Genomic DNA, 27,141 nt, shown 5'->3' with positions numbered 1-27,141 from the left:
AGAAGCTTTTCCCGTGTTCACATTAAAGAGGAGTTCATCAGCTCATCCCCTCCCAGCATGTGTATTAGATTCTTAGGATATTGAATTATGTTTACAGGAAAGGCTTTCTCCAGATAGGGTACAGATTTCACTTACTGGTCTTTTTAATCTCTGCACCTTTCAGGTGTTTTTGTTGTTGTTGTTGTTTGGTTTTTTCCTGCTCCTTTGTTACCCACCTCCCCCACAGAAGTTCCTGAAGTTTTATTGTTTCTGTGTTACTTGACCACACTTACTGTGAGTGCTGGGGAGATCTCCCAATTACGGTATTCTGAGATTGGGGCCACTGGATTCAGTGACATGGACTCCATTACTTTCATTTAGTAGTTAGGCCCTTTGAAGTCTGAATTATTTATTTCCCTTGATCTGATAATCCTAGAGCACATTACTTAACCTAAGAAAATAATGTAAAGGCGGAAAAACAAAACAAGATCTTAAACACACACCTGTACCTGTTAGTAGAAAAACTAGAACAATCTAACTGTTCAATACAATTGTAGCTTAGGCTAAACGGCTGCTTTTTGAAGATTAGAAAACGTAACCATGGAAATAGTTCTTTAAAAGCACCAGGAATGTGGAAGCATGTTTGTTTAAATGTAGAACACCATCAGGCTGTCTGGGATGATGAAATCTGGTAGGAACTTAACTCTTCTACGTCTGGGTAACTGGACTGTTTTGAGCAAAGTGCTTATGTGGATACAGGGTAAAACGTAATGACCAGATGAAAATCTCCGAAGACCTGGGGATGGCATCCAGGGCTTGGGCTGCTGTGAGGTATGTGCTGATGTGGGAAGCTCTGATCCAGGGTCTTTGTGTCCTGCTAGATTTTGACATTCTGAAACAGAATGGATCTATGATTGAGAGTTGAAGAACTTACTGGCTGTTGCATGAAGCTTTCTAAGTAGCCTTTATAGGAGGGCCCAGCATTCTGTCACCGGGTGGAAGGCTGTTACGGCAGGACTGGGTGACTTAGTGCAGAACCTTGTCGTGATGTGTGCAGGTGTCTGGTTCTGTGGCCACTCCAGAAAAATCCCTCTTCATGCAAACAGTCTCCTGGGTGACATATTAGGCAGTGGAGAGAGTATGTCTGTGTGTGTGTCAGCTGTGCAATGTTATTTTTCTAACGTGAGCTTACTTTTGTTTATTTCTTGAACCAGCTGCAGTTTAATAGGAATGTGCCTACACATCCCAGCAATTTGGCAGTTCGATACTCTTGCCCACATGCGATTAAAATTGAAAAACTAAAACACCCATACAATGAATTGTATCATTGTAAAGACTTGGATTTTAAAGCTGGAAATGACTTGAGCAGTTCTGTCTCATTTTCTGTCATATCGGAAGAAAGGCTTAGCTATGCTGTCCACCTTGCCAAAAGAGATGTAAAACGAAGACAGTTTGAAGAACACATGAAAGATCATCTCAGAAGTCAGCCCCATAGCTCTCACAAATGTGTACACACTAAAGTGGAAAGGAAGGACTCAAAGAGTCAGGGTGTCTGTCATTGCAGCCACCAGCCGTCCAAAGTAAGCATTTCCAGTTCAGGCGCCAAGGTGTATGTGTACGCACCGCATCCAGGACAGTCAGATCTTACTGTGCCAAATTCACCACCTACCCACGATCCAGGACTTCAGCCACAACCCAGGATAGAGGAGCACAAAAACCTGTGGGAACAGAAAGGCCTGCTAGAAGTTCAGCGACTCCGAAAGGAGCTGAGCAGTTGTCTCCATAAAATAGAAGCCGTAACTAAAAAAGGTGAGAACCACTCAGTTCTTCATTTGATGAGATGCCATGGTGTGGGATGCTTCATATCTGACCACAGGATTGAAGGGAAGAAATATAATCATCATATACCATTTTCACAGTACTTAGTAATCTTGTGGACCTAGCATTTCCTCGGGAACTAATAGATTCAAGAATGGAGAGCAGGGTTAGTATAGTCAATAAACAGGACATCAAGCCTAGCTCTTAGACAGCGGAGCATGAAGAGTTGTGTAGCAAACAGAGCTATTGGGCTAGGATAGTACATAGTTTAAAATTATATTTTGCTTTTAAAGTTTAATTAAAAGATAGACATATACATTATATGCATGTTAGAAAAAAGTATATAAATCCCTTATAATGTACCTGTTGGCTGACACAAGATAAAACTACACACAGAGGACGTGGCTGGATAGGAGATAGGAAGACTTGCATGCATGTGTGCGGACACACACACACACACACACACACACACACACACACACACAGCCAGAATGTGTCTCTTGTCAGTCTTCCTAATGAGCATATCATACAATGCCTGAGCATCGTACGTGGTTCAGAACATCTCCACAGAACACTCCAGAAGCGTTGTGGTTTATTTCTCATGATATCCCTTGGTGTCAGTCTGTGGCATGATGCTGCCACTTGCTTTAGGTAGAAGCCAAGCTCCCAGGAACAAAGTTCCCAGGTCTGCTGTGGTGATCTGGTCTGAGACCAGGACTTTGAGAGCTGAGCTTTGGAAGCCCTGCAAGAAGGCTGATCTGGCTTCCTTTGTTTACTTGAATATTTCAGTGGGTCACCAGCACTTGGTAACTGTAACAGCATTGTCCTGACAAGGCCAAGGACTAGGAGACATGTGATACACAGTTTCCGTTTCTGTGCTCAGAAGCCTGCGCCCCACTCCAGCTGGTTGCGTTAGAATCACCTTCAGGGTGAAGAGTTAAAAACCCTGCCTACGGCCAGCCTGGTCTACAGAGTGAGTCCAGAGCAGCCAAGGCTACATAGAAAAACCCCATCTTGAAAACAAAACAAAACAAAACCCTGCCTAAACCAGTCCTGTTTCTGTTCTCACAGGTATGTGAACTTGGATTTCACCCCACTATGTATCCCAAAGAGAGCAGCAGTAGTTTGCCCTAGAGGCTCCCATGTGACATCTACCTGGATTTGTACTTCTGGCTTCAAAGTTTTGCCTTTTTAAAGCAGTCTAATTGCCTTTTTGTTCTTGTTTTTTGTTTGTTTTTTGTTAGTTTTTGTTTTTGTTTTTCAACTGGTGCTAGAACTTAACCCACATGTACTTGGTAAGTGCTATACTGCCAAGCTGCATTTCAGCCCACCTCTCTCATGTGAAACAATTGAGAAAATCAAACTCAGAATATACTTACAGGAGCAAAGTACCACTTTGATCAAACTTGTCTGCTAAGAGTTTTGTAAAAGAAAATTCTGTAAATATATTTGGAAACAGTAGTCTAGAATAAATGGATAGATTGGCTCTCCTCTAGGTAGTCTTCCAGAAACGGTCTGAGCTAATATTTAAAAAATTGTGGAGAGCCAGTGTGTATAAGGGTGTGCTTCTTGACACATAGGTGAAGGCTTAGACACTCAAATGATTTTTAACAACTCTATTTTAGTGTGCTAGAGAAAGAATTTACCATGATCTCATTTAACATGAAAATAGTCCAATAAAGATTTTTTTAAATAAGAGGAAGCATTGTGAATTTTGGCTCAATATAAAAGAGTTTTGAGACAGTGAAGTTGCCGTCCAGTGGGATTTGTTTCAGTGACTTGTGGTGCATAGGAGAGCTTGCTAGCATCTCCCTGTCCCTTCTGTCCCTGAGTACATACACAGGGCACTCACGCAGTCCTAGCTTCGGCTGTTGGAAGTTAAATCCACTAAGCCAGCCTTTTCATTTCCTTAGTGAGACTCGAGATCTTCAGTTATTACTCCATTAAGTGCTTAGCATCTCTGTGTGTGGTTTTTAACCTTATGTGGGGAATGCTTTCAGATAGACTTGAAGAAGCTTTGGACCCAGACGAAGAGCGTCGAATCCGAGTCAGGAGGCAGGAGCAGGCCGTGCGCTGTGCCCGCATGCTCTATACTCTTCAGCAGCAGGTGTGGAAAAGCAAAGGGGCTGGAGCAGGTGGCCTGCATGTGGGTCTCTTAGGGACGTGCAGTTTTCTGTCTGTCACAGAAAGATGAGCACAAAGGGCCCTACATAAATGCTAGTGAATTTTCAGGCTTAATTTTCTAAACTAACGTACTGGTAATTCATAGTCTTTGACAAAAAGGGTGTGTGTGTGTGTGTGTGTGTGTGTGTGTGTGTGTGTGTGTGCACGCGCGCGCGTGCGTGCGTGTTGTGCATATGACCAGGCTCCTTAAACTTTTGTTTTTTACTTTGGGGGCAGAGTCGATTGAATCTATTAAAAGACATTTTTCCTTCTGAAAAGAATGCTTGTACATATGAGCCTGAGTCTTGAAGGGACTCACTCATTTGTCTTTAGTTTATTACATGTGTTATTCTTTATTTCATAGTAGAGAATGAAGACTATTGCCTTTCAAGGAACATTTAATGGTTGATAAACAGGCATTTGCATTGGATTTTGTTTGTGTATATGTAATGGATTTCTTAAAAAGATTGCTTTAAAATCATTTCTGGTCACTGAAGTTACTGTTGGTTTTTATTGCTTGAACCAAAAGCTATACTTTGTTTAAAAGCAAATGCCATAGTTACATTTCCTTACGCGTTCTTTTTGAATCCTGTGTTGGTTCTTATTCTACACCGTAGCCCCAGAGACTATGCTAGGCACGTGCTGCACAACAGGCTACATTTGTTTCCACCTGAGATTGTTCTGGATCATGAATCTACCATGTCAGATCTTCACTTAAAGACTTTAGTGGTGCCTGGTAACACACACGTTTTCTCTGTCTCTCTATCTCTCTGTCTCTGTCTATCTGTCTATGTGTGTGTGTGTATGTGTGCATGCGTGTGCACACGTGTGTGTGTGAGAGATGTGAAAGGGTCTTACTGTGTAGCCTTGGCTGTCCTAGAACTCAGATAACCACGGTTTCTGCCTCCCAGGGTTGGGATCCACGATATGTGTTAGTACAGCCAGGAGAAAGCAAAACTCTTCAGTGTGGATCTTGAGTCTTAGTGAGCTGCCCTTCTATCTGACTCTCATGTGCACTTCTTCTTACACTGGGAACTTGGGCATAGCTCTAGTAATCATTTTGAACTGGAAACCAGTCAGTATTTGGGGGGTGCTGGGGAGTGAATGAGAAACCTTTTCTCATTTTTGAGTGACTTGAGTTAATAAGGATTATGTTTAGACAAAACAGGGTCTGTTTTTCTATAAGAAAGATCAATGACATAAAAATCTCATTTCCCTCTTTTCAAAAAACAGGTAAAAGAGATCCAGGAAGAATTGGATAAATTAAGTCCACAAAAAATTAAACACACTAAGAAGGTATGTTATAATTCTGATGAATGCTTATTAACAGAGCATTTTGCAATGTTTTGTCAGTGTTTATGTACACTTGTTGGGGACTAAGCTGCTAAATGTTCTGAATGTGTATATGCCTTCCAAGAAAAAGGATCTAAAACATTGTTGTATGGTCACTGCTGGTATACAGACAGGTCGCTGTACAGTCGCTTCTGGTATACAGACAGGTCGCTGTACAGTCACTCCTGGTATACAGACAGGGCGCTGTACAGTCGCTCCTGGTATACAGACAGGGCGCTGTACAGTCGCTCCTGGTATACAGACAGGGCGCTGTACAGTCACTCCTGGTATACAGACAGGGCGCTGTACAGTCGCTCCTGGTATACAGACAGGGCGCTGTACAGTCGCTCCTGGTATACAGACAGGGCGCTGTACAGTCGCTCCTGGTATACAGACAGGGCGCTGTACAGTCGCTCCTGGTATACAGACAGGTCGCTGTACAGTCGCTCCTGGTATACAGACAGGTCGCTGTACAGTCACTCCTGGTATACAGACAGGTCGCTGTACAGTCACTCCTGGTATACAGACAGGGCGCTGTATGGTCACTGCTGGTATACAGACAGGTCGCTGTACAGTCACTCCTGGTATACAGATAGGGCGCTGTATGGTCACTGCTGGTATACAGACAGGTCGCTGTACAGTCACTCCTGGTATACAGACAGGTCGCTGTACAGTCACTCCTGGTATACAGACAGGTCGCTGTACAGTCACTCCTGGTATACAGACAGGGCGCTGTACAGTCGCTCCTGGTATACAGACAGGGCGCTGTACAGTCGCTCCTGGTATACAGACAGGGCGCTGTACAGTCACTCCTGGTATACAGACAGGGCGCTGTACAGTCGCTCCTGGTATACAGACAGGGCGCTGTACAGTCGCTCCTGGTATACAGACAGGGCGCTGTACAGTCGCTCCTGGTATACAGACAGGGCGCTGTACAGTCGCTCCTGGTATACAGACAGGTCGCTGTACAGTCACTCCTGGTATACAGACAGGGCGCTGTACAGTCACTCCTGGTATACAGACAGGGCGCTGTACAGTCACTCCTGGTATACAGACAGGGCGCTGTACAGTCGCTCCTGGTATACAGACAGGGCGCTGTACAGTCGCTCCTGGTATACAGACAGGTCGCTGTACAGTCACTCCTGGTATACAGACAGGTCGCTGTACAGTCGCTCCTGGTATACAGACAGGTCGCTGTACAGTCGCTCCTGGTATACAGACAGGTCACTGTACAGTCACTCCTGGTATACAGACAGGTCGCTGTACAGTCACTCCTGGTATACAGACAGGTCGCTGTACAGTCACTCCTGGTATACAGACAGGGCGCTGTACAGTCACTCCTGGTATACAGACAGGTCGCTGTACAGTCACTCCTGGTATACAGACAGGGCGCTGTACAGTCACTCCTGGTATTCAGAGAGGTTGCTGTATGGTCACTCCTGGTATACAGACAGGTCGCTGTACAGTCGCTCCTGGTATACAGACAGGTCGCTGTACAGTCACTCCTGGTATACAGACAGGTCGCTGTACAGTCACTCCTGGTATACAGACAGGGCGCTGTACAGTCACTCCTGGTATTCAGAGAGGTTGCTGTATGGTCACTCCTGGTATACAGACAGGTCGCTGTACAGTCGCTCCTGGTATACAGACAGGTCACTGTACAGTCACTCCTGGTATACAGACAGGTCGCTGTACAGTCACTGCTGGTATACAGACAGGTCGCTGTACAGTCACTCCTGGTATACAGACAGGTTGCTGTACAGTCACTCCTGGTATACAGACAGGGCGCTGTACAGTCACTGCTGGTATACAGACAGGTTGCTGTACAGTCACTCCTGGTATTCAGAGAGGTTGCTGTACAGTCACTCCTGGTATACAGACAGGTCGCTGTACAGTCGCTCCTGGTATACAGACAGGTCGCTGTACAGTCACTCCTGGTATACAGACAGGTCGCTGTACAGTCACTCCTGGTATTCAGAGAGGTTGCTGTATGGTCACTCCTGGTATACAGACAGGGCGCTGTATGGTCACTCCTGGTATATGGACAGGTCGCTGTACAGTCACTGCTGGTATACAGACAGGTCGCTGTACAGTCGCTCCTGGTATACAGACAGGTCGCTGTACAGTCACTCCTGGTATACAGACAGGTCGCTGTACAGTCACTCCTGGTATACAGACAGGGCGCTGTACAGTCGCTCCTGGTATACAGACAAGGTGCTGTACAGTCACTCCTGGTATACAGACAGGTCGCTGTACAGTCGCTCCTGGTATACAGACAGGTCGCTGTACAGTCACTCCTGGTATATGGACAGGTCGCTGTACAGTCACTGCTGGTATACAGACAGGTCGCTGTACAGTCGCTCCTGGTATATGGACAGGTCGCTGTACAGTCGCTCCTGGTATACAGACAGGTCGCTGTACAGTCGCTCCTGGTATACGGACAGGTCGCTGTACAGTCACTCCTGGTATACAGACAGGGCGCTGTATGGTCACTCCTGGTATACAGACAGGTCGCTGTACAGTCGCTCCTGGTATACAGACAGGGCGCTGTACAGTCGCTCCTGGTATACGGACAGGTCGCTGTACAGTCACTCCTGGTATACAGACAGGGCGCTGTACAGTCACTCCTGGTATACAGACAGGTCGCTGTACAGTCACTCCTGGTATACAGACAGGTCGCTGTACAGTCGCTCCTGGTATACGGACAGGTCGCTGTACAGTCACTCCTGGTATACGGACAGGTCACTGTACAGTCACTCCTGGTATTCAGAGAGGTTGCTGTACAGTCACTCCTGGTATACAGACAGGTCACTGTATAGTCTCTCCAGGTATGCAAACAATAGGAAAGAGAAGAACCTGTTTCTAGAAAATTTGAGATTTTATAATTCTCTTCTATGTGAAAAAGGTTTTTTACAACAGGGAGCACTTTGTATAGTAGACTCCAGATATTCTTAAAGGTTGCTGTGGTGTTAGGAAGTCAGAACCTAAAGTCACCCCTTGCTTCTGTTTGTTGCCAGTCACGGGCAATGTCTAGGCTGGCAGCCGCTCATCGAGGAGCCATCCGGGCCTTACAAGTGTTTGTCACTCAGTTTACTGACCGAGGGGAGCACCCAGTTCCTGCTCGGTGTAGGGAACTGGGCAGCCTTATTCGTCAGCTTTCACTGTGCTCTGTCAAGCTGGATTCTGACCCTTCCATGCCAGATGTGGTCATAGACATCTTGCAGCAAATCGAGGTACGAAATGGACTCCAGTTTTTGTTAAAAGGGTGTTGTTTCCAGACAGGGAAAAGACTGAGTCTAGTTCTAGGCAGTGAGAATACAAGACAAAGCTGCTGCCTGGTAACTCGGTACTTTGCAGAGAATATTAGTTTACATTTTTATTGTTTTACACTCCAGTCTGTATTACATTTCTCTTCTCCAAGTGTGAACCATAAGAGATGTCAAATAACGCATACTGTGGCACACATGCCCATAGTCATCTATACACACAGTAATAAATGAATAAGAAGAAAAGGGAAGGAAAATGGCAAGGAATTCTCAGATTAGTGTTTAATGTAGTTGAACTAGATAGGTTCTAGAAAGAAAACACTTAGCATGCATGCAAGCAAAAACCTCAGATCTTGGGATGACTGGAAACATCTGGCATTCCACATGTTCTGGTCAGGAATGGACAGGGGTCTTAGCTCTCACTGGTCACAGAGACAGCATTAGCAGTGAGCTTTGGCTTTATAGTTTCATAAGTTTGCAGAGTCCTGCAATACAATGTAGCCTTTAATTTTTGCAAAAATAAATCTGTTACTACTAATTTGTATTGTGCTATGTTTTAAAGCAAAAGTCAGATCTCTTGAGAGCTGGAGCCAATTAGCCACCTTTGTCATTGTTACACATCTTCAACCATAAATAGGAAAAGATGACCCTGTATTAGTAAGCTGTTGGCCTTCAAGGAAGAATGGCGTAGCCAGGGGACCTCAGGACGGAAAGGCGTGGCTGGCCGTCACTTACTAGCTCTGGTGATCATTGATACCTGGTCTGCTTTTGCAGTCCTGCTGTCTAGCAAACGTCCATTACTAACGTTGGCTACATCCGTGTAGACAGAGCTCACTATCAGAGTGTGAGTGTCAAGTGCAGCTCTCAGGACTTTTGACAGCATATCCCATCATGCCGTCATGCTCTTTCAACTTACCTGCAAGAAACATTTGCTGGACAAAGTAATTTTGTCTGGAGGCCCTATCTTCCAAATCCTATAAAGGATCTCAAGAGATTGCCCCATACCCTGAGCAAGAGCACCTTTAACAATGCATCGGAATTATAATATAGATCTCCCTAGTTTTGACAGTATTCAGTAATGTAGGAAGTTAAATTCATGTTGATTCCTTTCCCGACTTACTGTCTTATTCCCTATGACCCTGTGAACTCAGCCTCCCCGACCAGTGTACTGACCGCTGCTGCCTGGTACTGAGAGCCTGCATGTGGCTTAGAGAGTGGAGGCCTCCTGCTGTCACTGCCTCAGCAAACAGCCGCTGGACCCACTAAGGTCCGTTAGCTTATGAAAATGTATGTTTAGTATAATGTGTTACTCACATAAAATAATACTCGTGAGGTTCTGTTGAAAATTAACAACCTGTTAAAGCACATATGGCTATGTTCTGAAGACTGTGCTAAATTTCCAGAATGATGATTCTGAATTTCAAGGTTAGGGAACCTCTTAGAATGAATTGCTCATGCTTGTAACGTCTTTACTGTTGATTTTAACAAGCTCAAGTAGTAAAAGAACTTGTGGAAGTTATTTTTATTAATTAATCACATGTTATAAATAATACCAATTTTGAATTAAGTTAGCCGCTAGAGCTAGCCATTCAATGGCCTGCCTCTTGGAAGGCGTTATGTTTAGTGTTGAGACTAAAGTCATACTCTAGTGGGTGAGCTGAGAGAATAACGGCCATTTCATGGCAGGCCTTGGAGTCTCTCCTGGAAAAGAAACTGTCACCTAAAAAGGTAAAGAAATGTTTCACAGAAATTCGGAGCAGATTTCCTAATGGCAGCCAAAGGATCCTGGAGAGGTGGCCAGCTGTACTGTCCAAGAGTGAGAGGAGACCCTTGGTCACAAAGGAGACATTTCCACAGGAAACCAGCCGACCCTCTGTGGCAAAGTGGCTTCTTGCTGGTATGTGTCTCATGATGTTACTGTGTGATATTTTACTCTGTGAAAATGGCTGCAATAGTTACTGCACCACCCCAGGAAGTCAGTATTTGTGGCCTTGTCCCTTGGGTCAGGAAGTAGCAGCGAGCATATGCCCAAGGACTGGAGCCTGGAATATGCTTCTCCAGAAGGCAGTGAGCAAGTTACATCCCTTTGCTCTGTCGTGGTGCTAAGGAGACTGTATTGTCCTGGGTGTGGGTGCACACATGTGCAGGCCTCTTTTCTATACCTAAGTCCAGTATTAGAGCTTTCTGTGTGTAGAGTTTTATAAGTTCCTTGCTACATGTATTTCTAGTTTTCTATTTTATAGTTCTATTGCTGTTGTGAATGAAATTTTTAATTAATTATGAAATTGGTTATTGCCACTTAAAGGAAGCTGCTGGGTTTGTGCATTGGCTTCAAATCTGGGAGTGTCTTGAGGTCTGTTATTAGCTGCTATATTTCATTGGGCTTACAGTTGACAATTTCTGAAACCAGAGAGCTCTTCTTATTTTAGTGTTAGCGATCCAGCCTTTGCACACCCAGGCAGACTTAGCACCACTGAGCCACACAGCCAGATGGAGGGCATACCCCCAACCCCTGAATAGAGCCATCCTGCCTGTGTTGCTTGGTAGCACAGGCCAGCCTATAACTAAGGCTGACCTGGAACTTTGCAAACTTCATGTCTTAGTTTCTGGGTGCTGGGATTACACGTATGAGCCACAATATCCTGCTAAGGGATGTGCCTGGTAACTAATTATAACAGTTACAATTTTTAATAATTTAAAATTTCTAAGGATAGTGATATGTATTATAAACTGATGTTTTAGATTTGATGAAATAAAGGGTTTTGTTGCTTGCTTTTCTTGGTTTTTTTTTTTTTTTTTGGTTTGGTTTTGGTCATTGTCTAGATAGATGAAATAATCTATAAACATTTATGGTTAAAACCAGTAAACTAATTTTCCTTTCTTAAAAAAGGTTCTATTTCATTTACAATTATAATTAGAGAGAAGGGATATGGTGGGGTGATAGGTATATCTGTGGGTGTTAGAGCACAACTTTGAGGGATCAATGTTCCCTATGCACCATGGGTTCCAAGGATTGCACTCAAGTTGTCAGTGCATAGTAAGCCCCTCCTATCCTCTGAGCCATCTTTCTGGCCCTAATCCTCATTAGATAGAGTGCAAAGAAAGTGTCAGCTCACTGCTGAGCTAAAACCAGAAACGAGAACTCCATGCACATTATGAACTGTTGGCACTGAGACTAGAGGGCCTGCACCTGGGAAATGCCCCGTGTCCTTCTCCCTCTCACCTGGCCTCCGGTATGTATTTAATTCTTAAAAAATATTTTGTTTTGTTTTTAATTACATGTGTGTAGTACCCATAGAGAACAGAAGTGGGCTGTGGATTCCCTGGGCTAGAGTTAGAGACAGTTGTGAGTGGCCTGGCATGGCGCTGAGGTGGGCATAGGTTCTTAACTTCTGAGCAATCTCCAGCATAGAAGTTAACTTTACCCCCCTTAGGCAGAGTCTCATTTTGTAGACAAGGCTGATCTTGAACTGACAGAGATCCGCCTGCCTGTTGTAGAGCTCTGTGTCTTAGATTTACTGAGAGAACTGACAGTGACACATTGATGTGCCTTTGACCTTATTTTGTGTTTCTCATTTGTTAGAGTTTGAGGGTTTTTCCTCACTGTAATTTACTATTGGGCATTTTCTTCTGTCATTGTCTTCTAATGGTCAGAAACTTACATGAGTGTCTCCATTTCATGGTGTGCTTGCTCATCTGCTGCTCTTGTGTGGACTCTGAATGGCTCAGTGTTGTACGGTTGCCTCAGTGGAGCACTACAGTTCATTGTGTGAAGAGGGCTTCTGTAGCTCAGCCCAATTCTGACCGTCCCACAGGTGGAAAGCTCAGTTCCAGAAGGCAGCCCCACTTGAGAGACCATTTTCAGGGCTTGGGTTGTAACCTGACACTCTAAATCTGGGCATGGCAGGATTGCTCATAAACTCACATTTACTTCCATTACAAAGTACTACACTGGATACAGGTGAATACCCACATGGGAGATACCTAAGGCCAGGCATGTGGGAAGAGGCATGCCACCTCCAGGAAGCCCCATGTGCATAGCGACCCATAAGCTCTCTGAAGCCCCAAATATAAGAGATTGCCATGGAATGTCCATCACATTGGAGGATTGGTTATAGCTCAAGCCCCACCCATCTTCTACCCTTCTTTGAGCATGGGGGATGGAATAAATAAAATTCCTCCTGCAGGCACGGGAGGAGGCTTGGATCTGCTTCACTCTCCTTGTGACCGTGAGCAAACGCTGATTTACTTCCTCACCTGAAGAATTTTTAGTAACCCTGTTCTTCCTGTACTTCCTGTAGGATGGGGCTCAAATGGATGTGAATTCTGTTAAAAACAAAAGTGTGTAGCACCAAATATGAGGCGTGGTAACAGCCACACTGTCACCGTCACTATGAAGTGAAGCTATAAGTCACCGGCTTGCAAGCTGCATGAATTTGCTCCTGGAGAGCAATGTGGTGATCTTTAGCTTTGTTTTTCTTGTTCTTAGGATCTTTCAGAAGGTCACATTTTTCTATTTCTATTTTAGATAGCACTTTTCCTGTTCCTAATTCTTCATTCTAATTTCCTGAAGCTCCTGCTCCCTACCCAATACCTCTAAAATGTCACAGGGAGCCCCAAGGGAGAGAAGCGGTCTCTGTCATTTGGGATTTATGATTGAGCCCAATTGGATCAGCTTCCTTGTGATTTAAGTAATGGTTGGCTAGTGCGTTTCTTAGAGGCTTTGACTACTGATTGCATTACTGTACTGTGTGAGGATGCAAGGAGCTGGCTGGTGGCTGCCACTCTGTTGGCAGCAGTGTCCTCAGACTCAGCTCCCATGAATTTGCACTGCATTAGTGGGCAGTTCGATGCCATTCACAGCTGAATGGGAGTTACTAAGCTGCGGACTGAGTAGCGGCATCCTTTTGTCTGGGTTGTACTCTTGACTGTGTAACTTAAGGAGCTTTGAGAACAGCTAAGAAAAGTGGTGGCTTGGGGGGATCTGGGTCCTGACTTGCTGCTGCTAAGGAAGAATCTGAATAAAGCTTTCTTTACTTTGATTCATTCTCTTCATCTCTCCCCTCCCCTCTCTCTCACATCTCCACCCCAGTTTCTCCTCCACCCTCTCCTCCCAGGCACTCCCCCACAGCCTCCCCTCTCTCCCCTATCCCCATCCACTCCTCCTCTGTTTCCCTTCACAATAGGGTTGGCATCCTCCTATGGATATCAACCAAACATGGCATATCAAGTTGCAGTGACACTAGGCACCTCTCCTCCTATTAAGGGTGGTCAAGGCAACCCAGTAGGAAGAAAAGAGTCTCAAAAGCAGGCAGAAGGGTCAGAGACAGCCCCTGCTCCCACTGTTAGAAGCCCCCCAAGAAGACCAAGCTATATGACTGTAACATATAAGCAGAGGACCTAGGTCACTCCCATGCAGGCTCCCTGGTTGTTGGCTCAGACTCTGTGAACCCTCATGAGCCCAGGTTAGTTGATACTGTGGGTTTTCTTGTGGTGTCCTTGACCCCTCTGGCTCCTACAGTCTGTTTACCCTCTCTTCCTCAGGATTCCCCAAGATCTGCCTATATTTCCATCAATTGATGGATGCAGCCTCTCTTATGACAATTGAGCTACGCACCAATCAATGAGTATAGCAGAATATCACCAGGACTTTTTGTTTGTTTGTTTGTTTGTTTTTTGAGGCAGGGTTTTTCTGTGTAACAGCCCTGGCTGTCCTGGACTTGCTTTGTAGACCAGGCTGGGCTCGAACTCATAGAGATCCTCTTGCCTCTTCCTTCCAAGTGCTGGGATTAAAGGCGTGCTCCACCACCGGCCAGCCCGCCACCAGGAATCTTTTTATTGATTTCCCTCCCACCTTTTTGTTTGTTTGTTTGGGTTTTTTTGCCAGTTGTTTTTGGTTCTATCTAAACAGAAAGGATGAAAATACTAAATACCATGTATCTACTATGCAGTTTAAAACATTTAACTCTGGAATTTTTTTCAAAAAATGTGATAGGTACTGTTAAGGCCATTCCATTTCCTTCCTTCCCGTTCTAGAGGTTACCATACAATCCTATTCTGTTTTTATGTCTGAGTTGCTCATGTACGTGTTCATCATATATTGCTTCACATATGTATCAGCCTGTAATGTGGTTCACATTTTAAATTAGTAAGACTTACTCATTTAATAGATGAAATATAAATTTTCCAGTGCTCTAGTTCAGACCCTCTTAGGGTTCTAGCTCTAACTTTTGTGTGGGTTTCCCTTGAATAAACAAACCATAGATAATTTTTTAAAATCTCTTCATACTTAATAAATGCTTGAGTTGTTCCCAGCTTTCTGCCGTACATCTCTGTGTGTGGTACAAGGTCTCACTACGTTGGCCAGGGTGGCCCAGAACTGCTGGAATGGAGTGATCCTCCCTACCACCTCCTGAGCAGCTGAGAATATATGCAGGTGCCACCATGTCACTATGCTGGCTGCTTCTGCTTTTATAAACAGTGACAGGGTGAAGTAAAGGCTGCACCTCCTCACTTTGTGTTTCCATGTACAGGTTCCCCGGGCTGAGTGTGCCTGTGACTCAGCTGCTGGACTGCAAATCTTCAGCCTTCAGGGCTGAGCGAGCCCCTCTTCACTTTCAGGGCAGAGGGAGCCCCTCTTCAGCCTTCAGGGCAGAGGGAGCCCCTCTTCACTTTCAGGGCAGAGGGAGCCCCTCTTCAGCCTTCAGGGCTGAGCGAGCCCCTCTTCACTTTCAGGGCATAGGGAGCCCCTCTTCAGCCTTCAGGGCAGAGGGAGCCCCTCTTCACTTTCAGGGCATAGGGAGCCCCTCTTCAGCCTTCAGGGCAGAGGGAGCCCCTCTTCAGCCTTCAGGGCAGAGGGAGCCCCTCTTCAGCCTTCAGGGCTGAGGGAGCCTCTCTTCAGCCTTCAGGGCTGAGGGAGCCCCTCTTCAGCCTTCAGGGCAGAGGGAGCCCCTCTTCACTTTCAGAGCAGAGGGAGCCCCTCTTCAGCCTTCAGGGCTGAGGGAGCCCCTCTTCACTTTCAGGGCAGAGGGAGCCCCTCTTCAGCCTTCAGGGCTGAGGGAGCCTCTCTTCAGCCTTCAGGGCTGAGGGAGCCCCTCTTCAGCCTTCAGGGCAGAGGGAGCCCCTCTTCAGCCTTCAGGGCAGAGGGAGCCCCTCTTCAGCCTTCAGGGCTGAGGGAGCCTCTCTTCAGCCTTCAGGGCTGAGGGAGCCCCTCTTCAGCCTTCAGGGCAGAGGGAGCCCCTCTTCACTTTCAGAGCAGAGGGAGCCCCTCTTCAGCCTTCAGGGCTGAGGGAGCCCCTCTTCACTTTCAGGGCAGAGGGAGCCCCTCTTCAGCCTTCAGGGCTGAGGGAGCCTCTCTTCAGCCTTCAGGGCTGAGGGAGCCCCTCTTCAGCCTTCAGGGCAGAGGGAGCCCCTCTTCAGCCTTCAGGGCAGAGGGAGCCTCTCTTCACTTTCAGGGCATAGCGAGCCCCTCTTCAGCCTTCAGGGCTGAGGGAGCCCCTCTTCAGCCTTCAGGGCTGAGGGAGCCCCTCTTCACTTTCAGGGCTGAGGGAGCCCCTCTTCACTTTCAGGGCATAGCGAGCCCCTCTTCAGCCTTCAGGGCTGAGGGAGCCCCTCTTCAGCCTTCAGGGCTGAGGGAGCCCCTCTTCACTTTCAGGGCAGAGGGAGCCCCTCTTCAGCCTTCAGGGCTGAGGGAGCCCCTCTTCACTTTCAGGGCAGAGGGAGCCCCTCTTCAGCCTTCAGAGCAGAAGGAGCCCCTCTTCAGCCTTCAGAGCAGAAGGAGCCCCTCTTCAGCCTTCAGGGCAGAGGGAGCCCCTCTTCAGGGGAGTTAACCGCTTCACTCCTGCCCTAGTGGTTTCTGAGTTTCCTCCCTCCTCACTTATGTTTGTATCATATGTCACATTTCCCCATTCTAATGGCTGTGAACACCAGCTTATGGCTTGATTTTCCTGATTACTAAATGCTTTTCATTTTTTCATGCTGTTATTGACCTTGTTTTTCTGCCTAAATTGTAGTTTCTATACTTTGCCCATTTCTCTGCTGAACTGTTTATTTCCTTTATAGATTTGTAAAAGTTGTTTATATCATCTGGGTATTAATCCATGTTAATTACACCTAGTATTTCAAGGATCTCCTTCCAGATTTGCCTGGTTTGTTAAGGTGACTTTGATCAAATAAACCCTACTAAGTCGATACCATATTTGAGTTTAAGAAAGTCTTTTTAGTCTTGATGACATGATGATGTTCTATTTTTCTTAAAGCTCTGAAGTTTTCTTCTTTAGGACTTCATGCTGTTTGTGAGCTAAGTGCTGGTCAGTATGGGCATGGATTCCGCTTTGGCCCTGGTGCTTGGGCATTGGGCACCTTTGGTGGTGTCAGTAAGGAGTAGTGGGTGTGTCAACAAAGCCTCAGTGCTTTCACAGAGCTGGGCTGGAAGGCAGATCTCAGGTACTGTTCAGTCAGTCACCCTATGTGGCTTAAGTAGAATTTCTCCTCTGGCATCTCTGTGTAGATGGGTGGCAGCCTGATGCGGAGCTTCCAGTGACTCAGAGGCTGGAGAGTGAACTTGACGTGTTAGACGCAGAGCTCCTTCCAGAAGAAGACCCCTGTGTATTGGGCCATGATACAGACTTCAAAGATGAAGCATTAACCTCAGGAAAAACACAAGCAGTAAGAAAAAAGACCATGACAGAGCACGTGCCAGTTAGGAAGAGAGATGCTTTGGATTCAGCCAGACTACAGCAGGTATGAAGTCATTCCTTTCTTGTGACCTGTTTATATTCATCTGACTTTGTCCAGGGCCACACAAGCTAGCAAAGAGGAGGACCAGCATTTGGTTTGGGGCAGATGGATGCTACAGCCCTGAGTCCAGGAAATCTAAGTTGACTTAGCTTAATTCCAGGTTTGTGTTGTTTTCTTTTAACAAAAGCCAGTTTGCAGTGGTGTTATAGGATAGAACATTCTATCCTTCTCTGCTTCAGTAAGATCCTAACTAATTTAATACCATGGTTATAATTAGAAAGCTTGTCTTAAAATTCAGTATTTGAAAGTGTGAGAGCTGAGAGGATTTAACATTCTGCCCTGAGGGTTAGTGGAGGGTGTGCCCCTGGGGCTGAAGGTGGTGCAGTGGTCTTAAGAGCACTTGCTGCCCTTCTGGAAAACCCAGATTATGTTCACAGCACCCACGTGATGGCTCACAGCCACCCATACCTCCAGTTCTAGGTGGTCTAATGCCCTCTTCTGGCCTCCACAGGCTCCTGCATACATGTGGTGCACAGACATGCATGCAGACAAAACGCATGTACACATAAAAACATTTCTACTAAAGATAAATATTGACCAATAATAGTCTGTGGATATTAAAGGGCCACTTTAGGTGAGTGCTCTTTTATATGGCTTTGGGAGCTAGCTGAGTAGTCAGAGCTTGTGATCTGAAATTACCTTACATTTTAAGCTTCTGTCTAAAACTTCCTTATGGGGCTCAATGGTTATCATCGACTGCTCTTCCAAAAGACTGAGGTTTGATTCCCAGCACTCACATGGTGGCTCACAACCAACAATTCCAGTATATCTGGTGTTCTTTTCTGGCCTCCATGGGCACCAGGCATGCAAGTAATAAACAGATATACATGCAGGAAAAATACTTATACATATGTAATTAATTAATTAATTAGAAATTAGCAGCAGCAATAGTCTTGCAATGGAAAACTGGCCAGATGAGCACCTATGGTCTAATACACTTACTGCAATGTCTGCCACTCGGTAGTGCTGTCCGGAGGCTTCTCTAGCAAGCCTGGGTATTATCACATGACCTTGGAAAAGGAAATTTGGTACTTTACTAGTGTCTTAGTTTCCTTTCTGTTGCTGTGAGGAAAAAGAAAACACACATACACACACACACACACCAAAATGGGGAAGAAAGGTCTTTTTTGTTATAAAGGGAAGCCAGGGCAGGAGTTAAAGGTAGGAAACTAAAGACAGGAACTAAAGCAAAGACCATGGAAGAATGCTTCTTACTGACTTGTTCCCCATGCATTGCCCAGCCTACTTTGTCATACAACCTAGAACCACCCATGGTTCTGCTTACAGTGAGCTGGCTTCTTTCCCATCACTCATTAATCAAGAAAATGTCCCACAGACTTGCCTACAAGCCAGTCTGATGGAGGTACTTTCTTTCTCATTTGAAGTTCCCTCTTTGTAGAGGACTCCAGTTTGTGACAAGACAACAAAACACTAATCAGAACAGCCAATAACTGACAGATCATGGATTGGGATCAAGTCTATTCCTTCCCAAACAAACGTGTAATGGTATCATTGGAAATCAGGATTGAGCCTATAAGAAAGAGTTCTACTTGGATCTCTTCTCAGCCTCATGCCCAATGGTATTTGAAATTGTGTCATTCATTGTAGTTAGACTAAGAATATTTTGTAATTTACCTGTAAACAAACATGAACTTTTAAAAGGGGGAGATCTAATTAAGGAAAATGATAATAAGTATTTTATATATAAATGTGGAAAAACCGAGGCTTCCCGGTCCACCCTCGCCCAGGTTTACTTCGGTGTGACTTACATGCTTCTCCCATTCTCCTTCGAGTGCTTTCTCTTAGCTTTAGAATGAATGAGTCGCATGAATAGCAAAGAGGCTCTTTGTGCTCCGGTGAGTCAGATGTTGGAACTGGAGTGTCTCTGAGACTTGTTTGGCTTTGTAGTGCATGTTTATTTCTTACAGGGACTCCACATATCTGAAAAACATCAACCAAACCAATCTTACAGCAAAAGCAGGTTGCAGCAGACAACAGTGTCATCCAGATTAAAAATAAACAGACAGCCTGTGAAAGACCTCAGAGCTCCTTGGATACCTCCAAATCCCACGTCCCCCCCAGCTTCTCCTAAATGGTATGCAGAAGTTCAAGGGCTGTGAGTTTGTATGGCTTCATTTCCTTCCACAGAGGACACACATTAGAGCAGATGAACTAGGAGGCTTCACTCTTCCCCTTGGGCAGAGATGCTTATTTGGGTGAGTGATACAGGAGGTTTTGTCTAGAAGCCTATTGGTTCTGTTTGTACCTGTCCGCGGGTGGAGCACCTCAGTGGGCATGTGTCAGTGTAGGAAGGATTGTAAACTGATGTCTGCTCTGTGAACAGGCTGTGCTCTCCTGAGGCTGGGCATCGTATCTCTCTCGGTCTTAATGTCCAGTGCCTACACATAATAGGCATTCACTTAACCTTAGCTGAAGAAGTAGATATTTTTAAATAATTTTAATTTAAGTCAAATTAGCTGTGAACTCTGAGCTCATCCTATTGATCGGACTCTGCCCTACGTGCAGGAGGTAGACATTACTGTCTTGTTACCCACACTCATAGCATGAGGACAGTGTGGAGCTGCTGTCCCACAGGCTAGCGAGAAGGTACTGTTCTCAGGGAGCAGGGTCCAGTTTGAAACAGGCTCAGGGAGGTGGCTAAAGATAAAGGGGAGCTTGTTTGGCAAGGTTTGGGAGTCCTTGATGGCGCAGTGGAAAGAACTAGAATGTTTAGCAGTGCAAAGGAGGTGACACAAACAGCAATGTAAGAACAAGGAAAGGGAGTCTGCCTGGCTGGAAGGGGCCTGGCTCTAGTGAGTCAGGTGTGCAGGTGTGCATGTGTGTCTTTGGAAGTGCACACCTATCACCCTTGGGAGGGAGAAGGAGCAGTGTTGAAAGAAGCTTATGTGACCAAGAGCTGGGTCTTCTGACCTGACTGGGGTGGATGGGGCGGCTTTTTTGTTTTGTTTTGTTTTATTTTGCTTTCATGACTTTGTTCTGATTTCTTTGTTTTATATGTGTCAATTCAGGGATCTGTGTTGAGTTGGTAATATAAAACATCAACAGGTTAAAGTTTGCACTGCTAACCAAATGCAGTGCATACTAGCTTCTAGACCAGCAGTTCTCAACGTGTGGGTCGTGACCCTTTGGGGTCAGATGACTCTGTTGCAGGGCTTGCATGCATATCAGATGTTTACATTAGGGTCATAACAGTAGCAGAGTTGCAGTTGTGAAGTAGCCATGAAGTAGTTCTATGGTTGGAGGGCACCACAGCATGAGGAACTGTATTAAAGGGTTGTAGCATTGGGAAGCTTGAGAACCACCGCCCTAGACTGTATGTATGGTGGTTGGAGACCTGGGGCAGATAAGGCTTCCTGGATCACAGTGCTGTGAGACACCTAACAGTGACACTTACAGGGATGTGACCTGGGATATTATTAGTGACTCATACTTACACATTTATAGCATGTTTTGTTGAAGTACATTATTTATCCTGTGATAGCTTTCTCCGTTTGACATTGGGCATGAGAGCTGGAAGATCCTGTCAATTTGATTTTTCGATGTAGACGGCAGGCGCTGCGCTGTATTGCATAGTTCTCTTAGGATGAGTCCCAGGGGAGAATGAATGACTACAAACGGCACGTGTTCCCTTTCTGTGCAGTGCCGCGTGGCTGAGGGCGAAGCCCAGCGCCAGAGAGGCTGCACAGGAGCAGCCCCTTCAGCAGGAGGGTGCCCACCAGGGAAGTCAGTTGGGTGCTGCTGCCAAGCAAGAAACAGCCAGGTTTGTGCCAAGAGTTTTCAAAATAAAGGGCTCCAGTTATACAGACTCTGAAGCAAAGCTCTTCTTGCCTTTCCAGTGCCTAAAAACGATTATTTAAAATTAGATTGCTAAGCTTCCCCATTGCACTCTCCAGGTTACCACAGGCCCACCACTCTTTCCCTTTTTTTTTTATTTCATTGATTTGAAAACTTGTATGTATGCCATTTGCTAATTTGTGTATGGCACAGTTGTGCGCTCTATGCACTTTTTAAAAAGCAAATAAGACCATGGTCACAGTCTTCATTTTCAGCCAGTGGGAAATGCCTGTAATTAGCTGTCATATAAGATGGCGTGTGGTGCTCAGAACAGGGAACGTTTACCTCTTGCTGCAGAGAGTGAAGGTTCACGTAGAGAGGTAAACATTGAACCAGGACCTGCACAGGTAGGAACAAACATGAGGTGTAAGGAGAGTGCTCCATGGAAGATAGCCGTGGAGCCAGCTGGCTGCTCTGCATTTGTTTGGCTGAAATAACCCTGAAAATTCTGGAAAAGCAAAAATGAAAGTAGGTGTTAGGGTTGAGGCACTCAGGAGCGCAGTGCAGCTCCAGTGTGTGTGAAGCCCCAGCTCCATCTTCAGCCCGTAGAGAGGAGTGGGCGGTATTCACATCCCCAAAGCCTAGGGGTGAATCTAAACTCTTTAACCTGCACATAAAGTTGTTTACAGTTAGCTTTCCCTTTTGTTTTTATTTGGCTCTTTTTACTCCTACACTTGGGGTCTGTTTCTTTGTCTAAACAAGTAACATGTCCTGAGATCAGTGGTGGTTGGCTTTCTTGCCACAGCTTTTTGTATATGTACTAGCTTGTACTTTTGTGCATAAATACCCTTTCATAGGAACATGCTGTGGGAGCTGCCTGAGCACACAGTGGATACATTACCTCTTGAGTCCTTTAAGAGAGCCAGGATTGGTGCTGGGTTAGGGGAGGGGCCATTTCTGCTCTGTTTCTGTGCTACTGACACCCTGTGGCATTGAGGCATGATTACCTTGAATCCTGTCTGTCTGTCAGGCTTTCTTGGCCAGATGCTGAGTCTTCCAAAAGATTGAAGGAACTAGAGGAATTGGAAGCCAAAGAAATGGAAAGAACACAAAAGCAGAGGTAAGTGTTTGTTTCTGAGGTAAACAAGAAGGCTGGCTTGTTCTGCGTTATCCCTCCTTGGATGGTGAGTCAGGCCTGTTGATGGCGGCCACACTTCTTGTGCTAACTGGCTTTCTGCCTCTTTGAGACTGTGAAGCCGCCTAGAAATAGGAGCCTCTGGTAGAGCTGAGATGGGATCTGCCAAGGGAGTCCTGACTCTGCTTGGAGGAGAGTTGACATGACTTACTGTACCTTAGGCTCGAATGGCTTGAGGCCGAGACTTCTAGAAGAACCAAAGAGTTGGATGAGCTGAAAACTGAAGAAATGGATAGACTCCAAAAATTAAGGTATATGTTGGCCCTCAGAGAGTGTTGGGGTATGTGTCCCTGTTTTAATTGATCCGTAGAGTTTTATCAGCCAACCTAGACTTTTTTGACCTGGCATCATTTCAAGAGTGAGTAATCAAATGGATGGAGTTTGCATGTTTCATGTGCACCATTTCACAGTTTCCTGGTCATGTGTAGAGAGTGAAGGAGAATTGCAAAGGCATGTGTGATCTGGAGAGTGCTCTGTGTTTGCCTCTGTCTGCTGCTTAGTATCCCTAGACATCTGCCTAGCGCTAATGCTTGCAGAGGGAGGAGGGTGTGTGGAAGTGCATGGTGCATGTGATAATGAGTTTGTGGATTTTTTTTTAAGATTTATTTATTTATTATGCATACAGTGTTCAGCCTGCATGTAATACCTGCACACCAGAAGAGGGCACCAGATCTCATTATGGATGGTTGTGAGCCATCATGTGGTTGCTGGGAATTGAACTCGGGACTTTTGGAAGAGGAGCCAGAGCTCTTTAACTGTTGAACCATCTCTCTAACCCAGTGTGTGGATTTTTTTTTTTCCCACATGTTAGCATGAATATAGTCTGAGGGTTTCAGATGAGGCTGCTTTTTCCCGTTCATCACGTAGGAGTGCTGCCACCTAACAGGCAATAAAGAAATACACTTAAGATGTAATGGGGCTGATGCCACTGCCACAGTTGACTAGTTTTTTCTAGCTCTGATAAGCATGTACCCTCTAGTCAAATTAGCAAAGCACTGATTGAAACATTTGTTTCAATTTTATCATCATTTGTGACAGCATTCAGTCCCGTACAGGGCCATGGTTCTTTCATTAGAGGCCATCACAGTGATGGTGTGGACACTGCTGCTGAGGGAGTACACCTTGGTCATCTCTAGCTATTAGAAGGTTGTTGGCCTATGACTCCTACCCATTTGTCCTTTTTTGTACCTCATTTATTCCTTTTTGTGTAATTTTTTTCTGAAAAAATAAATGTAGTATGCACGTAGAAAAAAACACTAAATTCACATGTATATAGTTCAGAATATCATAATGAACACCTAGCCGGGTAGTGTGGCGCACACCTGTAGTCCCATTTCTTGGGGAGGCAGATGCAGGCGGATCTCTGAGTTCAAGGCCAGCCTGGTCTACAAAGCGAGTCCAGGACAGCAAAGGCTACACAGAGAAACCCTTTCTTTAAAAACCAAAACACAAACAAACAAAACAAATAACTATGCATTACCTCCCAAACCAGGTAATGCTGTCTCAGAACTACCTCCTTTCCCTTAGATGTACCTACTGCCCAGATTTCTGAGTCCATCTTTTCATTACCTTTGTTCACAAATCTCCTACTGATGTGTATGTTTCTGCCAACAACCTTAATTTTGGAAACAGAGGTACAAAATTAGCTGAGCATGGGAAGGGCAGCTTTGCTCCTGTTAGATAAATGCAGAATCTGGATCAAAACTGACTTTAAGCTTTCCTCAGAGTATTCAAGAGCCCGAGTGCAGGGCTCCTATAGCAAGGGCATGAGTGAGCCATGGCAGACAAGACAGAGTTTACCACCTCGGGGCTGTAGGTAAGCTAGGTCCACTGAAGTTCTGGAAGCCTAGTCTGGAGAGTGGGCTGCCTGGCCGTGCTCTGCTCTCTCAGCTCTGTCTGGGCAGCCTATGGGATGAGATGAGGACCCTTAGCAGATAAGTTGCAGAGGGCCGAGCGCGTCATGAGCATCAGGGAAGACAAGACAAGCATGCAGGAGAGATCTGCTCACATGGGTTCTCATGTTGCCATACCCTCTTCCTGTTTGTGCTCCTGTTTTGATGAGGCACAGCTTAACTTAGCTTTTTTACATTGTAACTTTATAGCTTTATCTGACGCTTCAGACAGTCCTCCTCTACACTGCAGGGCTTGTGTGTGTCGGGGGATGGTTGCAGTTTGGTTGTTAAGAGGGTTTTGTTGTTTTGTGTGTATGGTTTTGAATGTTGTAACAAGGACAGAGATTACCAAAGCATGGAGTTTGTTGTTTGCTGATTACCCACCCTCATTTTCTGGACAAGTGCAGATATGACAGGAACATTCCTTGCACACTTGGCCCAGATGGCTCTGTTGCGTCTGCTGTCATTGTGCATGTATGGTGTTCCCATCTTCTTTATGGAAGATTTCAGATCTTTGAGTATTCAGGAGGCGTACTTGCTGAAGCCCACTCTGTGGATATCCTTGCGAATGTTGGTGCGTTCTCAGGCTACCCAGTCTCAGTTACTTTGCTATTGCTACAATAAAACGCTACAACCAAGGCAACTTATCAAAGAAAGCTTACAGTTTCAGAAAATTAGACATGATAGCAGCATGAAGGAATGGTTAAGAGCTCACATTTTGTTCAACAAGTTGGGGGAGAGAGAGGGGAGGAAAGAAAGAGAGAGATGAGAAACGGATGGCTTTGAGGTCTCCCCCTCCTCTTCCGATAAGGCCACACCTACTGCCTTCCCAAATAAAATAGTTCCACCAACTGGGGACCAAGTATTCAAGCATGTGAGCCTATGGGGCCATTCTCATTCAAACTACCACAGCCATCTCACTGATGACAGAATGGACTTTTTTCACCCCTTGTAGGAGCCATTCTGCTAGGCCCTCTAATTTAGCTTCTTAAGAGAGGATGAGCTAGACATGGTGGTGTATGCCTGTGACCCATCACTTGTAAGACTAAGGCAGGAAGATTGACTTGAGGCCAGCTCATTTTCCAATAGCTTAACCTTGCCTTAAAAAAGTTTTTTAAAAGGGGGATGGGGAAGAAATCTTTTCTCAGACATTTTAAATCTAAAAATGGTCTATGCTTATATTTGCTAATTTTTAAAATACTCATTATTAGCCAACTTGGAAATGATTTTTAGTGGAAAATTTGCTAATATTAAACTTTTTATTATTCTGTATTCATACAAAGTTACAATAATCTTGGGCACTCATTTCTCAGCTACCTAGTGTAACATCTTAACAAACTGTTGACTGCATATAGCCAGGATAAAGGTATCGGCACAGTGAGGGTTCATGCGACTAGCTGACATTGATAGAGTCTGGAACATACCCATCAGCACCACCATCCCTCCTGTTGCCCTTTTATAGCCGTACATACCTCCCTGCTGCCCCCAGCTACCTTTTGACTCAGTAAGCATGGCCACCACTAACGCAGAGGCCAGCTTGCAACTGTGGGGCTCAAACTGCTCATCAGGCTTTGGCAGCAAATGCCTTTAGCTGCTGAACGGTCTCACCTGCTCCTGAGTTGACTTTTCTCCCTGATATAATTCTCTAGAGAGTGCTATTTGTTCATTCTTTATGATGGTGAGGCGGATCTCATGGTTTAACCACTTATCTTAGTAAACAGCTGAGGGACAGCTAGATTGTTTTTAGCTTGACATTATTTGTTATTAAAGACTGTATAAACATCCATGTATTGTGTAATGTGTTATTATTCTCTATAGTAAATGCCCAAAGTGAATTTGCTGGGTTGCATGCTTCTTGTATGTTTAGGCTTTTGTCTGAGTCACTGTTCTATACACCGTGACCAGTACAACTCTTATAAAAGAAAGCATTTAGTTGGGGGCTTGCTTACAGTTCCAAAGACTTAGTCCATTAGCATCATGGCAGAGAGCATGGCGGCAGGCAGGCTTGGTACAGGAGAAGTAGCTGAGAACTACATGCTGATCTGTAAGAAGAGAGACGGTAGGGGAGAGAGGGAGCAGGGAACTTCTTCTCTCTTAGAGCTACCTTTTACAAGACCCCAGGGAATGCCTGTGGCCTTTGCAGTTGGAGGAGTACTGTGGGTTGTCATCACTTCCTTTGCCTTTGCCTGATTATGTAGAATAGGACATTCTAGCTTCTGACTTGAGTTTTCAATTTTACTTCTAAACAGTGTCTCTGCCACCGAGTTAGCTGACAAGGTAGAGGAGGCAGTTCTGGAGCGGTTGAAGCCTCTCTTGGTCAAGGCCCAGGTAATTGATTCTTCTCATTTGCCTCCTTTTGGCAGTTCTGAAATGAAAAGAGTTGTTACATAGGCCACACTGACCCATTTTAGAGGGCCAAGGGTCTCTTTGTTGGTGGGAGGCTGCAGGATGGGGAGCCTGCAGTGCAGAACATGGTTTCACTGTTGGCCCCTCAGCACTTCCAGATCACCACACAGTGCCCACTCTCGATGTGCCCTCTGTGTGGGTGTGGGTGGGTGGGCACGAGAGGGTATAGCTAAGGGGAAGAGAAGCACTGCTTTTGAGAAGGGGGACATTTTAACTTAGGGAAGGAGTTGAGAGTGCATTTTCCATTCTTTCCAAGTCAATCTATTGATGAAGATGGTATTCACTTAATGATCGCCTGGGTGCTGGTCTCTGTGACCTTGATTGGTTATTTTACAATTGGAGAGAGAAATTTGAGGCACTTCTGCACAAACTAGGACTTTCTCTAAGATGAAATGACTTACCGCGTACCAGGAGTTTGTGTCACCCTCCTGTAAGCAGTAGGGATTCAGTAGTGAGACGCGATAGATCCTTCCAGGAAATAGAAGCATGTCATTTG

General features: G+C 45.4%; 1 protein-coding gene across 1 annotated transcript in view; it reads left to right on the top strand.

Moving 5' to 3' along the window:
- Positions 1–27,141, top strand: part of Kiaa0753 (KIAA0753 ortholog) — a 48,141-nt gene that overhangs the window by 5,231 nt on the left and 15,769 nt on the right. Inside the window, exons 3-13 of the mRNA XM_051167306.1 lie at positions 1,194–1,788; positions 3,798–3,904; positions 5,194–5,256; positions 8,310–8,525; positions 10,245–10,455; positions 17,068–17,300; positions 19,286–19,452; positions 21,019–21,138; positions 22,183–22,272; positions 22,509–22,598; positions 26,489–26,567. Of these exons, the coding sequence (XP_051023263.1) occupies positions 1,194–1,788; positions 3,798–3,904; positions 5,194–5,256; positions 8,310–8,525; positions 10,245–10,455; positions 17,068–17,300; positions 19,286–19,452; positions 21,019–21,138; positions 22,183–22,272; positions 22,509–22,598; positions 26,489–26,567 (1,971 nt within the window). The remainder of the gene's footprint in view (positions 1–1,193; positions 1,789–3,797; positions 3,905–5,193; positions 5,257–8,309; positions 8,526–10,244; positions 10,456–17,067; positions 17,301–19,285; positions 19,453–21,018; positions 21,139–22,182; positions 22,273–22,508; positions 22,599–26,488; positions 26,568–27,141) is intronic.

This window comes from Acomys russatus, chromosome 25, assembly GCF_903995435.1.
Source record: "Acomys russatus chromosome 25, mAcoRus1.1, whole genome shotgun sequence".
NCBI classification, from domain to species: Eukaryota; Metazoa; Chordata; class Mammalia; order Rodentia; family Muridae; genus Acomys; species Acomys russatus.
This window is presented reverse-complemented; position numbering and strand designations above follow the sequence as displayed.